The sequence below is a fragment of the Nannobrachium achirus genome, assembly GCF_963921795.1.
Source record: "Nannobrachium achirus genome assembly, chromosome: 13".
Taxonomy (NCBI): Eukaryota; Metazoa; Chordata; class Actinopteri; order Myctophiformes; family Myctophidae; genus Nannobrachium; species Nannobrachium achirus.
The window spans coordinates 26,087,788-26,109,252 of NC_137833.1; the positions used below are offsets into that span (position 1 = coordinate 26,087,788).

Consider the following 21,465-nt stretch of genomic DNA (forward strand, 5'->3'; position numbering starts at 1 on the left):
TCATACAAATTAAGGGGCAGGCCAGAGGACAATGTTGGACGTATCTGGCTACTGTAAGCTGTGTCAAATATTGAGGACTGTATCATAACCATGAGTGTGAACCAAGGAAAGCTGGTGTATACCAGTAATTGCATCAGAGGTTCGGTATAGTTTATGAGGGAATTGTGTAAATTATTCTTATATTCAGTATAAATCAAACTCACTATATATAGAGCATCGCAGTGGGCGTGGTTTTCTGGGGTCACTTAATATTCCCCATTCATTTTCGCCATAGACTTTTACAAATATATTTATAACAATTATGTTAAGACTCGAACCGAGCCATCCAGGATGGAGGTGAATCATGACCATACAACCTTTTTTTCTATGAAAAGAACATTTTGAAAATCGCTAAACAAAGGGTAGTTATTAAACGTAGTATATCAAATAATGTAATATTAAAATATGTTTTCACATAGGATCAAAGGTTAAATGATCATGATTCACCTCCATCCTGGATGGCTTGGTTCGAGGCTTAACATAATTGTTATGGCGAAAATGAATGGGGAATATTAAGTGACCCCAGGCATCCACTTCCGCTGCGATGCTCTATAGGACAACAATGGAAAGTGGAAACAAGCCCGGCCTTAGATCTTTTTGTGCATCATTGTATTATTGAACCACTGTGCTATTTGCAAACTGTTAATACGTTATTCAATCAATCAAACTCCATCAGTAGTTATTGATTTGACACCAGCCATGAAACAAAGCATTTGTCCAATCAATCAATCAATCAATCAATCAGAACCTCATCCTCAAGAATGATAAACTGCAGAGTGATATCAACCCTACAGATTGGAGACTGTGGACACACACACACACACACACACACACACACACACACACACACACACACACACACACACACACACACACACACACACACACAGAGGAGGGGGGGGGGGGGGGGGAGCAGGTGGAGAGTTTGTAAAAAAGTCAACAAAACGTTCATGTCTACCTTATTTATCCCAGTGACGTTGACAGAAAAAGTTGCTTGCTGGAACTTTGTCTGGAAGATTTGTTTGTCAGGCTGTTGTATAATTACATTTATCCAAATGTTAATATTTGGTTGTCAACAAGAAGCTATATTCATATGCTGGTTAATGTACGTGGAAAAAGTGTCCGTCGCCAATTAGATGCTATTAGTTGTATCCAGATTCATTCCAGGCAGCGATTCAGCGGCTGCATAGTTAGCAAGCTAAGCTAACTGCAGGATTGGAGGGATGTGGTTGCCTAGCAACTACTGAAGCAGTGCGTCAAGTCAAAAGCCACTTCCAATTCTTTTACTTCCGACTTTGCTTTCAAAATAAAGGTTTTATGACTATTATTATTGTGTTGTTGTTGCTGCTGTGTGTTCACTGGAGAGTGTACAGGATCTTTTCCATTTTAAATAAATCCACAAATGATGTTATGTTGTCTAAACTATGCTAAAACACCTCGCTTGGTGCACCCCGCTACTATATTGTTTCACCTAAACAGAACACAACAAACCAGTCAGCTGGGTTGGGCTGAAAATACAGAATTTCCCTCGTGGGAGGTGTAGTGTAGGTAACAAACTATTATTATTAATATTATATTGGTGAATGAATATTTGGTTAAAACATGTAAAACTACAATTCCCAAAGTAATCTGCGTTCAATACGTAATGACGTGTGTCGTGGTGGTCACGTGGGATTCGCAGTGCCTTTACTTTACAGGCGTGATTCCTAAACCCACCAGGATTGAGTTAAGACCCGCCTCGCGGAAACGCGAGGACTTCCAGGAGTGGCTGAAATCCCTGCCTGACACATGGGGGTGGATGAAGTCAGAGGCATGAAGACTTGTACTTGAGAAAAGCCTGCATTTGCACAATGCAAAACTATTAATTTCTCTCTACAGTGCTCAAAATAAACTGTGCTAAAAAAAAACTTGAAACTGACTTAATTGTACTGTGCTTAATAAAGGGAAAACTGTGTAACTTTGCTAAAGAGAAAAACGTACTGAGAAAGCTATTAATTTGTCACTACTGTGCTCAAAATAAAAACTCTTACTGATTATCAGTTAAATTGTTATGGTTTGGATATGGCTTTGGGCCTATTATGCTGCGTGTATTATTGTAATGGGTCAGTAGGTAGTAGGTACGTTGCACTTGAGCGAGCAGCACTAACGTTCATGGTGGGCACTTTCATATTTAAGATTATCGAGAGGAGGCGGGTCTTAACTCAATCCTGGTGGGTTTAGGAATCACGCACTTTACAGAGCTGCGTCACTGCTCACTGAGAGTGAGAAGTGGGAGAGCTGCCCGAGCTGTCATACGAACATGGTGAGTCTACCGGCGAAAATGTAATTGTTCACTTCATAGGGGTCCGTAAACCATTGTGTAGCTATTCACACTTGTTGATAAATCCACCACAAATGGGCTAACAGAATTCCACACTGATTTCTGGAGATTGTCGCCTGGAATCTCTTGAGAAAGAAGTGTGAGCTTTCAGTGTGTAAATTAGTTTCCACGTTGGTTTCTATGGCTGGCTGCCAGCCTGCCACATGTAGCCACTTATGTTATGCACAGTGCACTTGATAGATGATATGATAGCCATTAGCCAACTTAAAGTAGTAATAGTTGTAGCAGCAGAGTAGTACTACTACTAGTAGCAGCAGCAGCAGCAGCAGCAGTAAAATGCAACAGGTTCTGATTTGATTGATTGATTACTTAATTAGAAGTTTGCATAGGAAAAGGTACGTGACAGTACAGTTCACTAAAGGTCAACTAAAAGGATAAAGACCACAAGAAAGCTTTTGGGCTTGTTAAAATTGGAGTCCCATTTTACAACTCATACAGCATTAACAGGCAAATAAAACACAGTACTATGCAAAACATATCAACATCTATTGGATAAATGAATGAATGTAAAAAAAAAAAAAAAGAGACAAATTTACACATTGGTTCCATTTAAACACAGTTACAAATGGATACAAATTTACACTGAGGATTTTACTGTGTAACATCTCCTGACTTATTCCTAGCGATAGAGTAATTACTTTGTTAATTTTATTTTTGGAATGGCAGAGGTTGGAATCAAATGATTTAAATAAATGGAAAAGATACCAAGTTACTTTATAAATACATCATCAGCCTGTTATGTAATGGAAGTGTCTAAGCAGCACTCTTGCTATGCAGAGAGTGTGCTATTTTTGAACTTGTCCTGCCTTACCCCATGTGGGACAACTTGCGTCCCAAGAACGGGGACCGACACATCTAACCGACAATTGAACTGTCGGTCAAGTGGTCACATAGTCCTCATCAGTGCTTAATGTTAATACTAACTGTCCTACTCCCTTTTGTCTTTCAGTCTGAGCCTATTAGAGTTCTGGTGACCGGTGCTGCCGGGCAGATTGCCTATTCACTGCTGTTCAGCATTGCCAAGGGAGATGTGTTTGGCAAAGATCAGGTAAAGAAGGGCTTACAGTACTTGCATAAGTATACACAAGCTGATCTCATTAGGGAAGTGTAATCATGGCAGCGTTCACCATAAAACGACTTAAACCTTCTCCAGTTGAATTGGTCACTTTGATTGAATCTGTTATCACTGTTTACAGTGATTAAAGGGATATTACACTTTCAAAAAACCTTTTGTCATTGTATGGTCTAATCAGGCTTGTATGAACACCCTGAACAGTTTTTAGTTTTCTTCATTCAGTATTTAGATATTTGATGTAAATGTTATCTGGCCCTCCAGGCCCAGGGCCTCTCCCCACACACACTCATTGTAACTTCAAACTCCATTTTAACCATGATAGATTCATTAAAAATACCCATTATTTTTTCTGGTGACTCAAACTACCCTCCTAATACGTGAGCAGGCCGTGTTTTTTCCATAACGTTTTTCATGTATTTTTAATAATTCTTTGTGAAAATGGAAAAAATTAAATACAATAAAAATATATAAAAAATACATGAAAAACGTTATGGAAAAAACACGGCCTGCTCACGTACTAGGAGGGTATTATGAGTCACCAGAAAAAATAATGGGTATTTTTAATGAATCTATCATGGTTAAAATGGAGTTTGAAGTTACAATGAGTGTGTGTGGGGAGAGGCATGGGCGTGTAGGGCCTGGTAACTTTTACATCAAATATCTAAATACTGAATGAAGAAAATTAAAAACTGTTCAGGGTGTTCATACAAGCCTGATTAGACCATACAATGACAAAAAGTGTTTTTGAAAGTGGAATATCCCTTTAAACTGTGCATGGTTAATTCATACGGACTCATGTCAGGCTTAAGTTTGACCTTGGAGTCAATGAAATGGATCTGGTGCTTAGGGCAACTCTTAAAACCACATGATCCATCTGGCCTGCGTGGAAGCCAGCCACCTCCATGGCTTAGGCTGTCAGTCAGACTGTTCGGTCACCTCAAATAATCCTTTTGTCACGTCAGTCTGCATGTCATGATATGTTGAAACTTGAAAGGTAATTTCAGTTTAGCTTAGCATGTTCTTTTGATCCTCGTCAGTCTTAAAACCATTCACCCCCTTCTGGTCGCTCCCTCTGCCCTTCAGCCAATCATTTTACTCCTGCTGGACATTACGCCCATGCTGCCCGTTCTGGAGGGTGTCGTCATGGAGCTGCAGGACTGTGCCATCCCACTTCTGAGAGGTAACCATGGCGCTGACAAAGTGAAAATTCAGCAACGGCATGTAGAGTGTGTGCTGCTGTCCTGGTGTGCTTTTATTTACCCAGGGGAGATTTGCTGTGAACCAATTTCTTTTTTCAGGAACGCACTGCTTTATGCTCACACAGACTCACACATTAAAACCCGTGAGCTGACCAGTACAACCAGCGTGTTTACTAACCGCGACCGCGTTTTGGAAACATACAGGCCTCTTTTTCCCTTCATCTTTATCCTTTTATTATAATAAAAGTGCTTTGCACTTTTTCATCTGTGTGACACATGAACCTCTTAACGTCTTCTTCATACTCACTGTCATACTCAAGATAACTTCATTGAAACCGCAGTTTAATTGCGTCAGGCAATGACAGCGTCCCCATGGGGCGGGGCGGGTCTTGGCAAAATGCGGTTGCGGTTAGTAAACACGTGTACAACCACAGTCTTTTACTGCTGGCCACTGAGCAGCTCCACTGGGGCAGTTGGGGGTTCAGTGTCTTGCTCAAGGGCACTGCAGTGGTGTTGGGGAAGGTAAGTGGTGGCCATTCACTTCCCCACCCACATTATTTCTGTTGGTACACACACACACACACACACACACACACACACACACACACACACACACACACACACACACACACACACACACACACACACACACACACACACACTGCCGTGATGTCAGTCCAGGGGTGCCTCAGAATAATTTGATAATATTTGGAATTCATCAATATCACTACATCAATATCACTTCACTATGCTTAGTAAAACATACCTGGTTTGCACTGTACTTGATGAGTTATTTTTTCTTCCACGGCCAACTCTTCACCAAAAATAGCTGATCTACAAGCTCACAACGCGTCACGTTGTGACGCATTGTGAGCTTGTAGATCGGCTATTTTTGGTGAACCTTTCCCCCAGAATGGGGATGCTGGGGTTCAATTGGATAAACACCATGTATAAAGTTATTTTCAGTCAGTTCTGATGGAAACAGATTTTTCTCTGTGACAGCCTACCATATCTCAGGTGGAAAGATGTACATATTTACGTCGCTTAATATGATCTAAGATTCTAAAAAAATAACAGAGTCAAAAAAGTTTGAAAACCCCTGACCTAGTAAGCTGAACGTTTAATCCTACACACACAATTTAGAGTGTTAATATAACTCTGAGAGAGTGTCCAACTCCCTCAGGAACACAGGTGCACAGGCCACGAGAGAAAAATAACTAGGTTTGACAATAGAAAATACCCTGCAATTCGTCTATATTGTCTCCTGATATCCAAATAGCTGCTCAGTCTTTGTGTGTCTTTACGGTAACCAGTGTCACAGCTCTAGTCGTGACTCGTGAGGCGCCATGATGCGCCATCTCCATTGTGACCTGGAATTTTTCCTTTGAAACAGTGCTTGTCCTTTGCTTTGTTTGGAGTGGGCTGTGAGAGGCCCCTGTATTATCTGACAGTGCTGGGAAAGACAATGTTCTATGTTTGAGGTGAGCCCTACAATATAGTAGCTCTGCTGCTGGTCACACATGGAACCTGTGGCCAAAACATACATTTTGGCCACCTCAACAAGATACACAGCAAACAGCTAAATCTGGAATATATTGATTTATAATAGTCTCAGAGTTAAATTAACACACTGTATTTTACTTTGTATATTTATCTTGTATAGGAGGAGTGGATAAAAACAAGGAACCTGTCATAAAGTTATTTTGTCCGACCAGAACAACAAATTTAACAAAGCAGCAGCAGCTATATTAGCAAACAACCACTGGTTCATCTGGTTCAGGACCCGCCATTCTCCCATTCGGCCCCCTTTGTCCCTAGTAATCCATCCGTATTGTCAAACTATATGACTATGAACATGATTGTAATAATACACATCTAGTCTTAGTTCAAAACTCCATAAATGGGGACACGGTGGCGCAGTGGTTAGCGCTTCGCCTCACAGCTAGAAGGTCCTGGGTTCGATTCCCGCCGGGGGACGCTGTGGGCGCTGGCGGCGTGTTCCTCCTCCGCGTCATCAGCGCCCACACCCTAGGTGGGGTTGGCGATAGGGCCTTTCTGTGTGCAGTTTGCATGTTCTCCCCGTGTCTCCTAGGGTTGATACCCTCACAAAAACATGCACGTAATCCTGGTCTCAATAATGCCTCCCCCTGGCCAGCCAGGGCGCCTGATGGAGGGGAAAGGAACGGTAGGTTCCGTACGGAACCATTGTTTACTTAGATATGGAAGGATGACCTCCCACTTGGGTAATGACGCCCCCTGGCGATCATTCAGAGAAACTACTTCAGCTCCCGTACTAACGTAGGTAGGAAGGGCCTGTCACTCAAACCGGAGTGACCCGCCTCCAGGCTATATAAGCCCCCGGAGGCGGAAGTAACATCCTCTTAATACCACTCTCTGCCACATTCAGTGAAACAGAGGGGCATTACGTGGGAGGTCATCCTTCCATATCTAAGTAAACAATGGTTCCGTACGGAACCTACCGTTTACTGTCAATATTCCAGGATGACCTCCCACTTGGGATTCTTAAACTCCCCTCTAAGCCACAACCTACTCTCATACCCCCACACACCCCTCATACGGGTGAGCACAGCCCAAACGGGCGTGACCCATCACCCAGAAGGTCCCAGGCCCACCGGACCTGGGTGTGAAGGCATGAGAAAATAAGGAGAGACCCTGACAGACCGAAGTCCGCCTCATTCAACTAAATGAAAAGGACAAGTCCGCCTTATAAGTAAGACACACTATATAAGGAAAACACAGGGTCCCCCCCAAAATACCCCAGGTGGCTACATGCCCACCTGTGGGAGGGGAAGATCCGACTCCTCTATGACGTAGAGGAGGCAACTGCACCCAGAACCGAATGCGCTAGCGAAGAGGATTCGATATCCAGGTGATAGTAGGCTGCAAAGGTAGAAGGCGAAGACCAATTCGCCGAAACACAAATCTCCTGAACGGAGACTCCCTTTGCCAGTGCCCACGAAGTAGCCACACCTCTAGTGCTATGGGCTTTAAGAGCCGCCGGCACTTCCACACCCGCACTAGAGTAAGCCAGCCTAATAGCATCCACGATCCACCTCGAAAGAGTGGGTCTAGACACCGGCTTTCTGACAAGAACATTGCCCATTTCCACGAAGAGCTGAGAAGAAGCTCTAGAACCAGCAGTCCTGTCACAGTAGGCCTTCAATGCCCTGACAGGACAAAGGCAATTCAGCCGTTCATCCTCCACCGAGACAAACGGAGGAGGATGAAAAGCCAGAAGAACAACAGGCTCCTTAGGAACCACCATGTTCTTAGGAACAAACTTAAGATGAGGCTTGAGCAACACCTTGAGATCATTGTTCATAAACTGCATGCACTCCGCAGACACCGAGAGAGCTTGCAGGTCACCAACTCTTTTAGCCGTGGCCAAAGCCAGCAAAAGAGCCGTCTTGAAACTCAAAAGTTTCAAAGGCATCCCTACAAGCGGCTCAAAGGGAGCCCGACATAGGCCCCCTAGAACCACCTGCAGATCCCAAACTGGGAACAAAGACCTAGTCACCGGCCTCAAACGTTCAACTCCTTGCATGAACTTGATGACCTCCGGGACTTTAGAAGGTGCCTTGCCCGCCACCCCCAGGTGACAGGCATTAATAGCCGCCAAATACCCCCTAAGGGTAGAAAATGCAAGACCACTTCTCAAGCGGTCCTGCATAAATTCCAGAATTTCCTGGGCTGACGCCACATGGGCCACCACCGGTGGAACACGCGACTCACACCAGTCCTCAAAGGCATTCCACCTTCCATCATAAGACGCCCTCGTAGAAGGCGCCTTAGCACTCTGAATGGTAGCCACCACTTCAGAAGAAAAACCAGCCGCCAGCAGGTTTAACCTTTCACGTGCCAAACCCACAGGTCTAGGACCTGCAGGTCTTGGTGGAAGATCTCCCCCCTGGCCTGACTCAACAGATCCCTGCACTGAGGCAGCTGCCAACCCGGTTCGCAAAGGAGAGGGGCGATCGCCGACCTCCACGTGCCCTTGTAGGGAGCCACCAGGAGCATCTCCAGACCGAACCTCCTGACTCTCTCCAGAGTGGGTCGGATTAAGTCGAAGGGGGGAAACGCGTACAGTAGACCTCTCGGCCACGTGTGCGCTAAGGCGTCCAACCCCAAGGGAGGACTGCCCTTCACCGCGAAGAACAACGGACACTTCGTATTCTCCGCTGACGCAAACAGGTCCGCCACTGGCTGACCGAACTTGCGAAAAATCTGGTTCGCCACCCTGGGGTGGAGAGACCAATCCTCGTAGCGAGAACCTCCCCTGGACAGGAGATCTGCTCCGCTGTTGAGGAGACCTGGGACGTGTAAGGCCCTGATCGACTTGAGGCGCGACAAGCACCAAACCGTCAATTCTCGAGCCAGACGGTCCAGTGGCAACGACGACAGGCCCCCCTGTTTGTTGACATAAAACATGGCCGTCGTATTGTCTGTCCTGACCAGGACGTGACAATGCAAAATCCAAGGCTCGAAATGCTTGAGCGCCAGGAGTATAGCCATCAACTCCAAATAGTTGATGTGACGACCCCTCATCTCCAGAGGCCAAAGCCCCTGCGCTGTGCGCCCCTCGAAAGTGGCTCCCCATCCACTGAGACTGGCGTCTGTCGTGATCGACTTGCGGGAAACCACCTCGCCAATAGAGACTCCGCTGGTGAGGAACCCCTCCACCAGCCACGGAGACAGGGCGATCGCGCAGGAAGGGGAAACCGTAACCTTCTTGTACTTCAAGGAGGGCGGGATCCCGAGGGATAACATCCATCTTTGAAAAGGTCTCATATGAAACCTGCCCAAACGCAACAGATGTACTGCGGAAGCCATCATTCCCGTCAGTACCATGCAACTCCTGTAAGTGACCTCCTGGCCCACTTGAAAGGAGTCGAGACATTCCCGAAACCTGTCCACCCTCTCCTCTGAGAGACGGGCCGACATGTCGGATGAGTCCAGAAGGACCCCAATGAATGTAAGACGACTTGCTGGAGTCAGCATGCTCTTGCCGTGGTTGACTATGAAACCTAAGGCCTTCAGGTGAGCCAAAACCACTTGTGTGTGACGCGCCACTTCGTGGGCGGAGCTCGCTGAAATCATCCAATCGTCGATGTACGTCGCCCACCTGACGCCCTGCTGTCTCAGCGGGGCGATGGCTGCTTCGGTCACTTTCACGAAAACCCTCGGGCTCAGTGACAGACCGAAAGGGAGTACTGTGTACTCGTACAGGCGACCCTCGAAGGCGAACCGTAGGAATTTCCTGTGTGGGGGATAAATCTGGACGTGCTGATAAGCATCTTTCAGATCCACTGAACAGTGGAAATCCCCTTGCCTGACCGACCGTAACATGGTGGGTACAGTTAGCATCCTGAAAACGTATTTCTTCAGGTACACGTTTAGTGCCTTTAGGTCCAGGATGGGACGTAGCCCCTCCCCCTTTTTGGGCACCAGGAAATAACGGCTCCAAAATCCCATGCGGGATTGGGTCCTGTCCAGCTCCACTATAGCACCCTTGCTTAGCAAGGAGCTGATCTCTTCTCTCAAAAGATTTGCTTTTAAACCACGTGCCCTGGTATGAATAACCCTGCTCGAAAGCGGGGGTATGTCTGCGAACTGTAACCTGTAACCCCTGGTTATCGTTCGAAATACCCAATGGCTCGGGTTGCATAACTTCCACTGGCGCGCGCAGCGTGCTAGCGTGTTTTGAGCGAGAGAAACCCCACCACTGTGCTTCCGTGACGGCGGAGCTTTTTGGCGGCCGGACCGGAAGTGGGGAACCTGCGTATCCGTATCCGGAACGACCGGATGCGGAGCGCAAGGGTTCAATAGGCCGCATGGCGGAAACACCTTCTGGTTGTACCGCTTGACTAGCGGAGCTATTTTGCGGCGGGACCGGAAGTGGGGAACCTGCGTATCCGTATCCGGAACACCCGGATGCGGAGCGCAGGGGTTCAATAGGCCGCAAGGCGGGAACACCTTCTGATTGTACCGCTTGACTAGCGGAGCTTTTTTGCGGCCGGACCGGAAGCGGGGAGCTAGCGAATCCGTATCCGGTGAAACCGGAAGCGTTCGGTTTTCGCTCGATAGAGCGACAGGAAGAGCAAAGCGATTCGACTGATAAACAGACTCGCCCACAACTAAAGCATTCTCTCCTGACAGGAGAGGAACTTTTACGTTTAATACCTGCTCTAAGGCCTTTATGCTTGTCCCTTGACCCGGGCTCATAGTAGGCCGACAGAATTTCTGACTCAAGGTTAAATTCATAGCATCGCTCACGCGAGAGAAAATCCACTCGCGCGCATGAGGAACCACATAATTGTTTGACGTTAACATTACTGGTTTCTGATAAAACCTGTGACTGATTAAAGAGTCCTGACGGGACTCCATCATTCTTACAGGAGGCATGCATAAAGGAGTCATATTGTCGACGCGAGGGATATCCCACTCGCGCGCTTGAGGAACCACATAATTGTTTGACAATAACATTACTGGTTGCTGATAAAACCTGTGATTGATTATCGAGTCCTGACAGGACTTCATCATTACTACAGGAGGCATGCACGATGGGGTCGTCTGTGCTAGTGCGAGAGAGTTGGACAGAGACAGACTTTGCTCTTTCAACATATTTATTGCCGACACAGGAGGCATCCAATTCAACATTTTCATTTCCCCGACACGGGGTACAGAAAAACGCCCTCGTTTGGGGGGAGGGGGACCGAGAGACACCTCGGACCCCCGCCCCAGCACAATCCCCCTCTTCCGAGTGTCATTTGCGCTGTCCCCTACCGCGGCCACCGCGGTAGGAAGACTGCTGCCTGCCATCCTTGGACGGGCGGCGCGGCTGAGCGCGCTCGGGAACCACAACCTTGCTGCGGGGCCTGTCAGGCGCCCTGGCTGCAGAGGCTCCCCTGGAGGAAGACGAGTGCTTCTTAAAAGAAGCAGAGCGGCCCCTTTCCTTGACGCGGGAGGAGCGGGACGCCCTCCTAGCTTGCTGCGGTTCTTCCTGTGGCACTGTAGTGGACTCGACAATGTCCTTAGCAGCCTTAAAGAACGTGACTCTGCCCTGCAGCAGCTCCAAACCGCCGCCCATGAGGGTGGTGGGACTGTTCTCCATGTTGATGAGGGATTTATACATCTCCCCGCGAGGACCCACAGGCTTCTCGCCCACGTCCCTCTTAGGCTCGAGGTCGACATAGTCGAGCCAGCGGGCTCTCTCAGCTTGGAGGTTATAATCCATGGACCTGCCCATCCACTTGACCGCATGCCAATTGACCTTCAGCATGATGTCGAATAGGGTGTTTAGCTCCGCAGTGTGCTCCCCCGTGGGCAGACCTTTGACCAGGTCTTTGGTGGAAGCTAGCAAGAGCTGGATAAGATTAAGGTCCTTAGCAGCCAGAGCAGCGGACCGGTAGGCGTTACGAGCCCTGTCCGACTGCAGCTTGTCCTCCAGGACAGTGAACCCCGGCGGGTTGGTGCCGACGGGGCCGACAAACGGCCCGTTTTTAGCCGTGCCTACATCCTTGTACTGGGGTCTGACGGAACCCAGAAAGGATTGTGCCAACAGGTGGTCCAGGTTAGGGCAGGTGGACATGCCTGCCTCCGCACCGCCAACCAAATCCAACACAGAAAAAGGCAGCTTCCTGGGGTCTTTGTGTGTCTTCCATGAGGAATGGAGGGCCTTGGTGAATCCTTTCACCAGCGGCAGCCTGGAGAGGACATACGGGGCGGGAACCGAAGGCTCCTGCCCGGGCATTTCGTCATCATCCTCGGCCTCTTCAGAGGGGAGAGGAGGTGGCAACTCCTCTCCAACTCTGGCAAGAGCTCTCATGTAGACCGTGAGATGATCCAGCATTTCTGCTGCAGAATCGACGTCCTCTGCTCCCGCTTCACCCGCTTGACTGGCGGGTGGAGGGGCAGTGGTGCCTGAGGAGGACTGGGAGCTCCCTGCGGCGTCCAGTTGACGTGCTGGAGCCGCAGGGGCCTTACCTTTCACTGTGACCGTGAGTCGAGAACCATCGTCCTCGACGGAGTCCTCCTCCTCCTCGGCCGTGTATCCAGAGTATTCAGAACCAGAACCCTCGCTCTGACAGGAGCTCAGGTCCGACTCTCGCCTGAAAGTCTGGACTGTTTTGGTGATGCTAACGTTGAGGGGAACGTCCCCGACGGTCACATCCGAGCGTTTCTTTTTGGGCACCGCGCCCGAAGGGGAAAAGGCTACCGGAGGGATGTTAGCCTTCTTGGTCGCCTTCTTAGCGGCGACTTCACCAGACCCGCCAGCTCCAGTGACAGTGGAGCTAGCTGCGGTCGGTTGCGCGGCAGGCGGTGTCTCCTGTAGCACGGCGCCATCTTGACTTGGAATGGCGCGCTGTTTGCCAAACGGATCTCCGGAAGGCAGCGCCGCACCTTGACCAACGGTGCGGGCCGCCTGGGGAAGGAAAGACTGGGCTGTGGGGTTGAGAGCAGTGGACCCACCTGGTGGAGCGCAGGCCCCGAGGCCTGCCCTGGCTAGGTAGAACCGGTGTACCAGTACATCGTGGTCGTAGGCCACGCAGAAGTCACAGAAGGGTCCTGCTCTCCCCTGAGGACTCAGTGCAGAGAAGGCGTGTGCAACGCCCATGCAGCCGACACAGAGATGGTGAAGATCCTGTCCGTCGATGAGTCCTGGACAGCCTGGACATTGCCTCGGCAGGAAGGCCAGAGGATCCATGGCGAAGCACTGTAGATAGAGTTAACAAGAAGCAGACGAGCTAACAAGCTAACGGCTAAGGCTAGGCCACGCTTGATTCGGACAGGGCCTGAACAAGCGGTAAGCAGTGTAGCTAACGTTAACAAATAGCAGACGAGCTAACAAGCTAACGGCTAATGCTATGCCACGCTTGCTTCGGCGGAGGCCTGAACAAGCAGTAATAATCCTTTGTTATAGAAGGAAATAACCGTCGTTTTAGGACGGGACAAGAATAAGTATTCTTAAGTACGGGTTAATTCAACACTCGCCGGTGGGCGACTCCAATGCCACCGCTTTAGGCTAATGCGCGAAGAATAATAATACCAGTAAGACTCCCTAATCGGGAGATAAGCGACCGTTGGTCGCTTATCTCCATAAATAGAGCAAAAATGTGTTTTTCCAAAATCTTCCTGATCCATGTTGTTGACATGAGTGTAGACATACTGTGTAGTGATTTTCGTGATTTTAGGGCAAAATCTGAATCGGCCTCATGGTGGCGCTAGAGGGCCATGTGAGAAATGAGGGGTGGGGTCTCCTCGCCGCCAAGGCGGACGAATAGGTACCGGCCCCGGCTCTCCCGGTCGCTCCTAGCCCGAGTTACGGCATTTTATGTGAGCTGCAGTGGCAGGGGGTCCTCCACTGGGGGCGCCACCACTTTTGCATCCGTTCTGGAGCACCAGGAGTGGGTGGTCCCCGGGAATGCCCCGTGAGCAGCCCCGTTGGGGTGGTCATTTGGTCATTTTTGCACATTTGGTAATTTTTTACACCTGGGGGTCCCCCAGGGACCTGGGGGTCCCCGAAACTCCGGGGGTCCTTGGAGGTTGTAGTTTGGCAGGCAAGGAGTGTGTGTGCAAAATCTGGCATGGATCGGGGCAACGGTTGCAGAGATATGAGCAGGGCAAAAGTGTGACGTGTGACGTGTGACAGAGGGAGTGACGGAGGGAGTGACGGAGGGACAGCCGGTGGAGGTTTGGATAGTGTGCAAGTAACTGCGACCTACGGTCGCAACAAAGGCTGAGTTTCAACTTATCTGAATGTGATATCGCAGAGAGTGAAAAGAGGATGTTACTTCCGCCTCCGGGGGCTTATATAGCCTGGAGGCGGGTCACTCCGGTTTGAGTGACAGGCCCTTCCTACCTACGTTAGTACGGGAGCTGAAGTAGTTTCTCTGAATGATCGCCAGGGGGCGTCATTACCCAAGTGGGAGGTCATCCTGGAATATTGACAGTAAACTGGTTGGAATAACGTGTTCCTTCCACGCGCTACGTCCAAACCAGGGAAATCTCCACTGTCAGGTGAAAAGAAGCAACGTGGACTCCTCATGCATAGAAGGAAGCATGAGGTCAGTCCGTTGTCTCCCCAGGCGCGGCAGAGGGAGAGCAGAGCCCAGGATTACATAGGCAATTAGCACTGGGTAAAAAAATGGGTTACAAAATTGTGGGATAAAAATTATAGTTTAAAAAAAAAAACTCCATAAATAATAGTATGTTATGTTGTTGTCTCATGAAATTCTTGCGTTGTACCTAAACGTTGTACCCCAACGTTGTGCGTCACACATTTTTGATGTGCTTTATTTGAAACTTCTCATTTGAATCAACAACTTGATGTAAATCTTCTAAGGTGTTCATACTGCTAAAATAGCAGCAGGTTTAATGCATTTTGACTCCAACCCCCTCTTCTCTTCTCCCGGCAGAGGTCATCTGCACGGACAAGGAAGAGGTAGCTTTCAAGGACCTGGACTGTGCCATCTTGGTGGGCTCCATGCCCAGGAGGGAGGGCATGGAGAGGAAAGACCTGCTCAAGGCCAACGTGGCCATCTTCAAGAGCCAGGGAGCAGCTCTGGAGAAATACGCTAAGAAAACCGTCAAGGTAAAAGACACAGGATGCTCTACTATGTGAAAGCAGCATGGGTGTGTCTGCATCACCATCTAGGGGAGGAGTAGTTCAGACAAGATCACGCCTTCCCTCTACACCAAATCACCTAGAATACCTTGTAGATCTGTTTTTTTTTGCAGAATCTTTTCCCCCAGTATAGGGGCACCAGGGTTCATATTATGGTTAAGTATGCAGAGAAAATGGCAGAAATAATACAGAAAACACAAAATGTGTAAGCACTATAGTTGTAATTCTGCAGTGGAAGTTTATGCATTAGCATTCTAACTTTATTGGACGGGAGAGTGAGGTCTTCCTCACTGGTGCATATCTGGTAGTGTTTGCCCTGGCTTGGACAGTCTATATTTTGTCCTGGGGAAACTTAAACCGTTGGAAGTGAATAGTAGCACACATCCCATGAAAGGCCCATTGAAATGTATAGCCAGCTGGGTGCTGGCTAAGCATGTGATGGAACAACTGGACTTATATTATGACTCTGTGTGTCCGTACATACATAGTGTGTGTGGGGAGGGTTTAAGCAGTCGTACACTCTCTGCAGTTAGGCTTATATAAGCCTGGCATGCTGCCTTTCTAGGACTGGTGACATGTTATAATATTTGGCATAGAAGATGATGTATGTGCATTGTGCATAATTTGTGTAATGTTGGAACTGGTCAATACCATTATATCCAAAGAGGACACTTGCTGATTATCAAGATTAAGCTTGCAAAAGGTAATCTGAAGTAATATTTATTTACTCAGTTATACTGACTTTGGCCAGATGGAAAATTATAGCTCAACAATTGCAGGGTGACTCATTATTACTCAATGCCTCAAATCATGCAGGTAGTGAAAGGCCTATGATTGGCGAAGCCACCCTTTTCACATTGGCCTATTATAGTGCCACCAGGACCCCTGACCTGGCGGAGACCTGTGCTCGGAAGAGCACTGCTTCTAGTTTTACCTGGGTTGCACATTCTGATTAGCCTGGAAACCAGACGAATCTGCCTTTGCAAAAATAAATTGCCCTTGGAAGATTTGGTTTGGCGCAGCTCAGTTGTGATTGGTTTTCACTACCTCCGAAGTTGTGATGGACCAATCAGGGCCCAGTATACGAATATGTGGTGGCTTTATCGCCAGAGGCATTTATTTTATCAGCCCTTTGGAAATTCAGGTTCCATACAGAGATTCCAGACTAATATCTACGCAGAAATCAGAATGTATTCGGGCCTGGCCAGACTACATCCAAAATACAGCTTGTAGTGACAGCGTGCTTGAGCTTGAATGTAGGCCCCAGGCTGGTTGAAAAGGCTAAAATAAATATGCAAGACAATACGTGTTGCCGACTCAACTTGGTTAAACAGTGGTGTATAGCAGTGGTTTTCAACCTGTGGGTCACCAAATTATTTTGGGAGGTCTCCAGATGATTAACTTAATGTGCAACATTGTTTTCTCACTCAAGAGTAAACAAACCAACATAAAGTTTAAGTGTATAGAGGATTTTTTATACCTCTAAAATACCTTAAACATTGTCCAAATTGTCAAATATTAGAGGCAGAAATTATGAACTACGTGCTCACAACGCCTCGCAATGCAAGGCGTTGTGAGCATGTAGATCTGCTATTTTCACAATAGAACCGTGTTATACAAAATGTAATGCCTCAACTCTTAGTGCTCGTCTGGGTGGGGGGTCCCCAGTTAAAATAGGATTATTTTATGCATTCTCTTACACATAGATACTGTTCAGTACACACAAATCTCCTCACAAATTTATGCATTTTCACTCTGAGAAAACCTCCCAGCCTGCCTATATTCCTTTCCCGGTGACCTTGACTGGTAGGAGGAACGCTTGGCCGGTTCATTACTTATTGGCAAGGATGTGAAATATGTTCTGCTCAAGGCTGCTCTGGGTCAATCCTTTTGGCTCAGTTAACAGTTTAATTATTTGGTTATGAATCACAACAAAGTGATGACATGATGAGATGCTTTTCTGTCACAGAATGAGACTCATGCTAAACAAGGCAACCTAGAGGTGTGTGCATAGTTGAGCTCTGTGGATCATGTTTGTTTTGCTGTTTTAACACCCTCTAGTGGACAAATTTGGCAGCCAGAGTGAGTGATACAGTATTATTATTAAATGGTAAATGGTGCATTTATATAGTGCTTTTATCCAAGGCGGGGATAGATTGTGCATTACCATTCACGCATTCTCACACACATTCATACACAGATGGCAGAGGAAACCATGCAAGGCACCAACCTGCTCACCGGGAGCAACTAGGGATTCAGAGTCTTGCTCAATAATAATAATAATAATAAAACTTTATTTGTATAGCACCTTTCATGACATGAAATGCAGCTCAAAGTGCTTTACAGAGCATAAAATGAAGCACACGTGCTTAACAGAGAAAAAGTAAAATAGAAATAAAAAATACATAAAAAAGAGATAAGTAAAATGATTACAATAAAGCAAGAAAAAATAAAAGCATAGAACATTGAAGAACAATTTCAGAGCCGTGCGGACGTCAATAGCAGCATAGGGATTAAAAAATTTAGCTAAAAGCAAGAGTAAAGAAATAGGTCTTGAGCTGTGCTTTAAAGCTATCCACCGAGGCTGCCTGTCTTAGGTGTAGTGGTAGTTTATTCCAAGCTGTCGGTCCATAGAAGCAGAAAGCTGCTTCACCATATTTTTTATATGTCATTGTTGGCACCTCAAGTAGGTCTGCACTAGAGGACCTGAGTGGGCGGGTTGGAACATATCTATGCAGGCAGTTATAGAGGTACGAAGGTGCCAGACCATTTAGAGCTTTATAAACAAGTAAAAGAATTTTAAAATCAATCCTAAAAACAACCGGGAGCCAGTGTAGCGATGCTAAAACTGGAGTAATATGTTCTCTTATCTTAGTTTTTGTTAAAATTCTGGCTGCTGCATTTTGAACAAGTTGTAATCTGTCAGTTGTTTTCTTTGGCAGACCAGAGAGAAGTGCGTTGCAGTAATCAAGCCGAGAGAAAACAAAAGCGTGGATCAGCGTTTTTGCATCGTTCAGCGACAGATAGGCTCTAATTCGCGCAATATTTCTAAGGTGAAAGAAGGCAATCTTCGTGACATGATTAATGTGTGTATTAAAATTTAATTCAGCATCAATGATCACCCCCAGGTTCTTAACAGAGGTGTTATTTTCTTTAGCCAGGTTACCAAGTCTATTTATTATTGATTCTCTCTGGGCAGTAGAACCTATTAACTCAAGGACTCTTCGACATTAACTCAGGGGGAGCCCGGATTCGAACTGGGAACCCTTTGTGCTCTATTGACGGTTTCTCTACCCCTGAGCTAGGCCGCCCGATGATTATTACCCAAATACCCATATATAGCCTCATTAATGTGGCTTTGTACTTGGGCTTCATGTGGCTCTACTAATAAAATGCAAGTATTATTAAAACAATACACAGCAACAACCCACTGGAATTCTTTCTTCACATAAATCAGGTCTCTGTGCTGTCAAACAATGTGAACATGTTGTGACTCATGGTGGTGGTGGCTGTAATTGACCATCTAGTCAAGCAAGTTCCTAGGAAGGAATGTGACCCCTCCAATGAGCACAGCCCCTCCAGTGACAGCCACAAGGGGGAAGGAAATATGGGGTGAATTTCTATTATGCGACAGCACCATCCTGTTTTTGATTGATTAAATATTGTTGCAAGTGGTACAGTTTTACGAAATTACAATCATTGCTAAAACACAATGTCCTAGGGGCTTGTTTCCATTGTGGTCCTGTGTATTCAATTCATTTAAACATTTAAAGACATACAATAATAAACAAGACATTATCAACACTAAATGTAGCAATAAGTGTATACCGATGGTGCTCTTTTATGGCGGTAATTAATCAAGGATGTCTTCTCGTGTGTGTGTGTGTGTATGTGCATGTCTTAGGTTCTGGTTGTAGGAAACCCAGCCAACACCAACTGTCTGATTGCAGCAAAGTCTGCTCCCTCCATCCCCAAGGAGAACTTCTCCTGCCTCACCCGTCTGGACCACAACAGGGCTCGCTCCCAGGTGTGTCCGTGCTGCAATGCTTGTGCTATCACTTTTAAAGAATAAAACTAAGCAAAAATGTAAAGACATGATCATTTGGGGTGCTTTTCCATTGGAATATTTCCGTGGCTGACTCTTCCACTCTTTCTTTGTCCTGTAGGTGGCGATGCGCTGTGGCGTGCCTGCCACCCATGTGAAGAACGTGATCATCTGGGGTAACCACTCAGGCACACAGTACCCTGACGTTCACCACTGCAAGGTCAAAATGGCCGGCAATGACCTGGCCTGCTTCGATGCTGTCAAAGATGATGCCTGGCTCAAAGGAGAGTTCATCTCTGTGAGTTGGAACGTGATTTGCTATTATCCATCCATGTCATCTAGTTATCATGGGGAGGGGAACTGTGCACTGACACAGAGAGGGAGTTTTAACAGATCTGAGAGCAGCTCAGGAAGGGGAGCCTTAGTAGAGTTGGGTCGGTATTTGACATCATGACACCATGCTCTATAAAGAAACTTTCAGATAGGCTGTGCACATTATTACCTCTATGAGTGTCCCAAAAAAGGACAAAATGCCCTTGTCCCTTGTCTGGGACGACATAACAAAACATGGTAATATGCCAATCAAATAAAATATGTCTCTACCTGTTCTCCTCTCCTCTTTGTGCATTCCAGACAGTGCAGCAGAGGGGAGCTGCAGTCATCAAGGCCAGGAAGCTCTCCAGCGCCATGTCTGCAGCCAAGGCCATCTGTGATCACATGAGGGACATCTGGTCCGGGACTGCTGAGGTAAACACCAGGGTTGCATTGCTTTGGATTCCATGAAACCGTCTACGTTCTCTATTTCTAACACAAGAATGGCCCAGTATTCAACACCCGTATCAAGGTGTCTTTACTCTCTCAAATGTAGTTTTTCCTTCTCTTTGACATTCAGGGCGAGTTCATCTCCATGGGTGTCTACTCCACTGGCAACTGCTACGGAGTCCCTGAGGACCTCATCTATTCATTCCCAGTCCAGATCAAGGTGGGACTATGTTAATGCGGTTATAACGGCCATGTTAGCCCCTTTCTACTGTTGGATTACACTGTTCTCTGATCATGATAGAGCTCTACTTGGGGGGAAATGCAACATTCAATAAATAAATATGTATTTGCTCTGCTGTAACTTACCACTTTGCTTTAGAATCAGACCTTTTTTTTCCATTGCTCTCCAGGTGTATCTGGAACCCTAGAACTAATGTTTACCAAGTGAAACGTTACAATTTGCACTTCTGTTGGAGTGTATTAAACATGACCATAAGGAATGCATGTTGACGTTGTCTTTTCCTTTTTCTTTTTTCCTTTTTAGGACAAGTCCTGGACGATTGTGGGCGGCCTGGTCATCAATGACTTCTCCCGAAACAAGATGGACGCCACAGCCACAGAGCTAATGGAGGAGAGGGACACGGCGGTGGACTTCCTGGGGGTGTGACTAGACCCAGCAGGTGCCACCATCGTCCAGCACTTAGACACCACTAAACCTCCAGACGCACGCCTATGACACTCCACCCCTGCTCCAGTTTTGTGTTTGTGCACAAGAGCGAGTCCACGACGATCTGTTACAAAGTTACAAGCAGACAAACCCTTTCTGCTAAAACAACCCTCTTAAGTTGGAGTATTGTTACAAACAGTCGATGATGCACTACGTCAACACAGTCACTGAAACAATTGTATAAACAATAAAATATCAGGCAATGTACTTGTTATTTTTGTAGTTGAAGTTGAATGTTTACAAAGCTGAATAAAGGCAAAGTCTGTAATTTAAATAACAAGTAACTGTTTTACATTTTTCTCTTTTTAAAAAAAATTACTTGTTTGGCATTTGCATTTATTGCTTTTATTAAATGGAAGAGTGTAGAGATGGAAAACCAAGGTCAGTAAGGGGAGACGGATGAGACGATGCCGGACGTCTGATTCAAACCCAGGTCATTGCAACTCCCAATCACCCTTTACACATTTACTTCAATGAATTGAGATAACATCTCCATTAGTTAGTTATACCTGGATTTGTCATGTTAGCCTTATAGTTGAGTCTGTAACTTTGGCATTAGCTGCAACATAATTCCACCACATGAGGGCAGCAGA

General features: G+C 46.7%; 1 protein-coding gene across 1 annotated transcript; it reads left to right on the top strand.

Annotated features, from left to right (window-relative positions):
* Positions 1 to 3,395: 3,395 nt before the first annotated feature.
* On the top strand, positions 3,396 to 20,812 carry mdh1ab (malate dehydrogenase 1Ab, NAD (soluble); the record flags this gene model as incomplete). The annotated part of the gene is made up of 8 exons (XM_080741148.1): positions 3,396 to 3,467; positions 4,578 to 4,674; positions 15,130 to 15,305; positions 19,243 to 19,365; positions 19,505 to 19,681; positions 20,017 to 20,130; positions 20,276 to 20,365; positions 20,690 to 20,812. Exons 2-8 carry the CDS (start codon positions 4,611 to 4,613, stop codon positions 20,810 to 20,812), a joined length of 867 nt encoding a protein of 288 aa, XP_080597274.1. The 5' UTR covers positions 3,396 to 3,467; positions 4,578 to 4,610.
* Between the last annotated feature and the right edge of the window lie 653 nt (positions 20,813 to 21,465).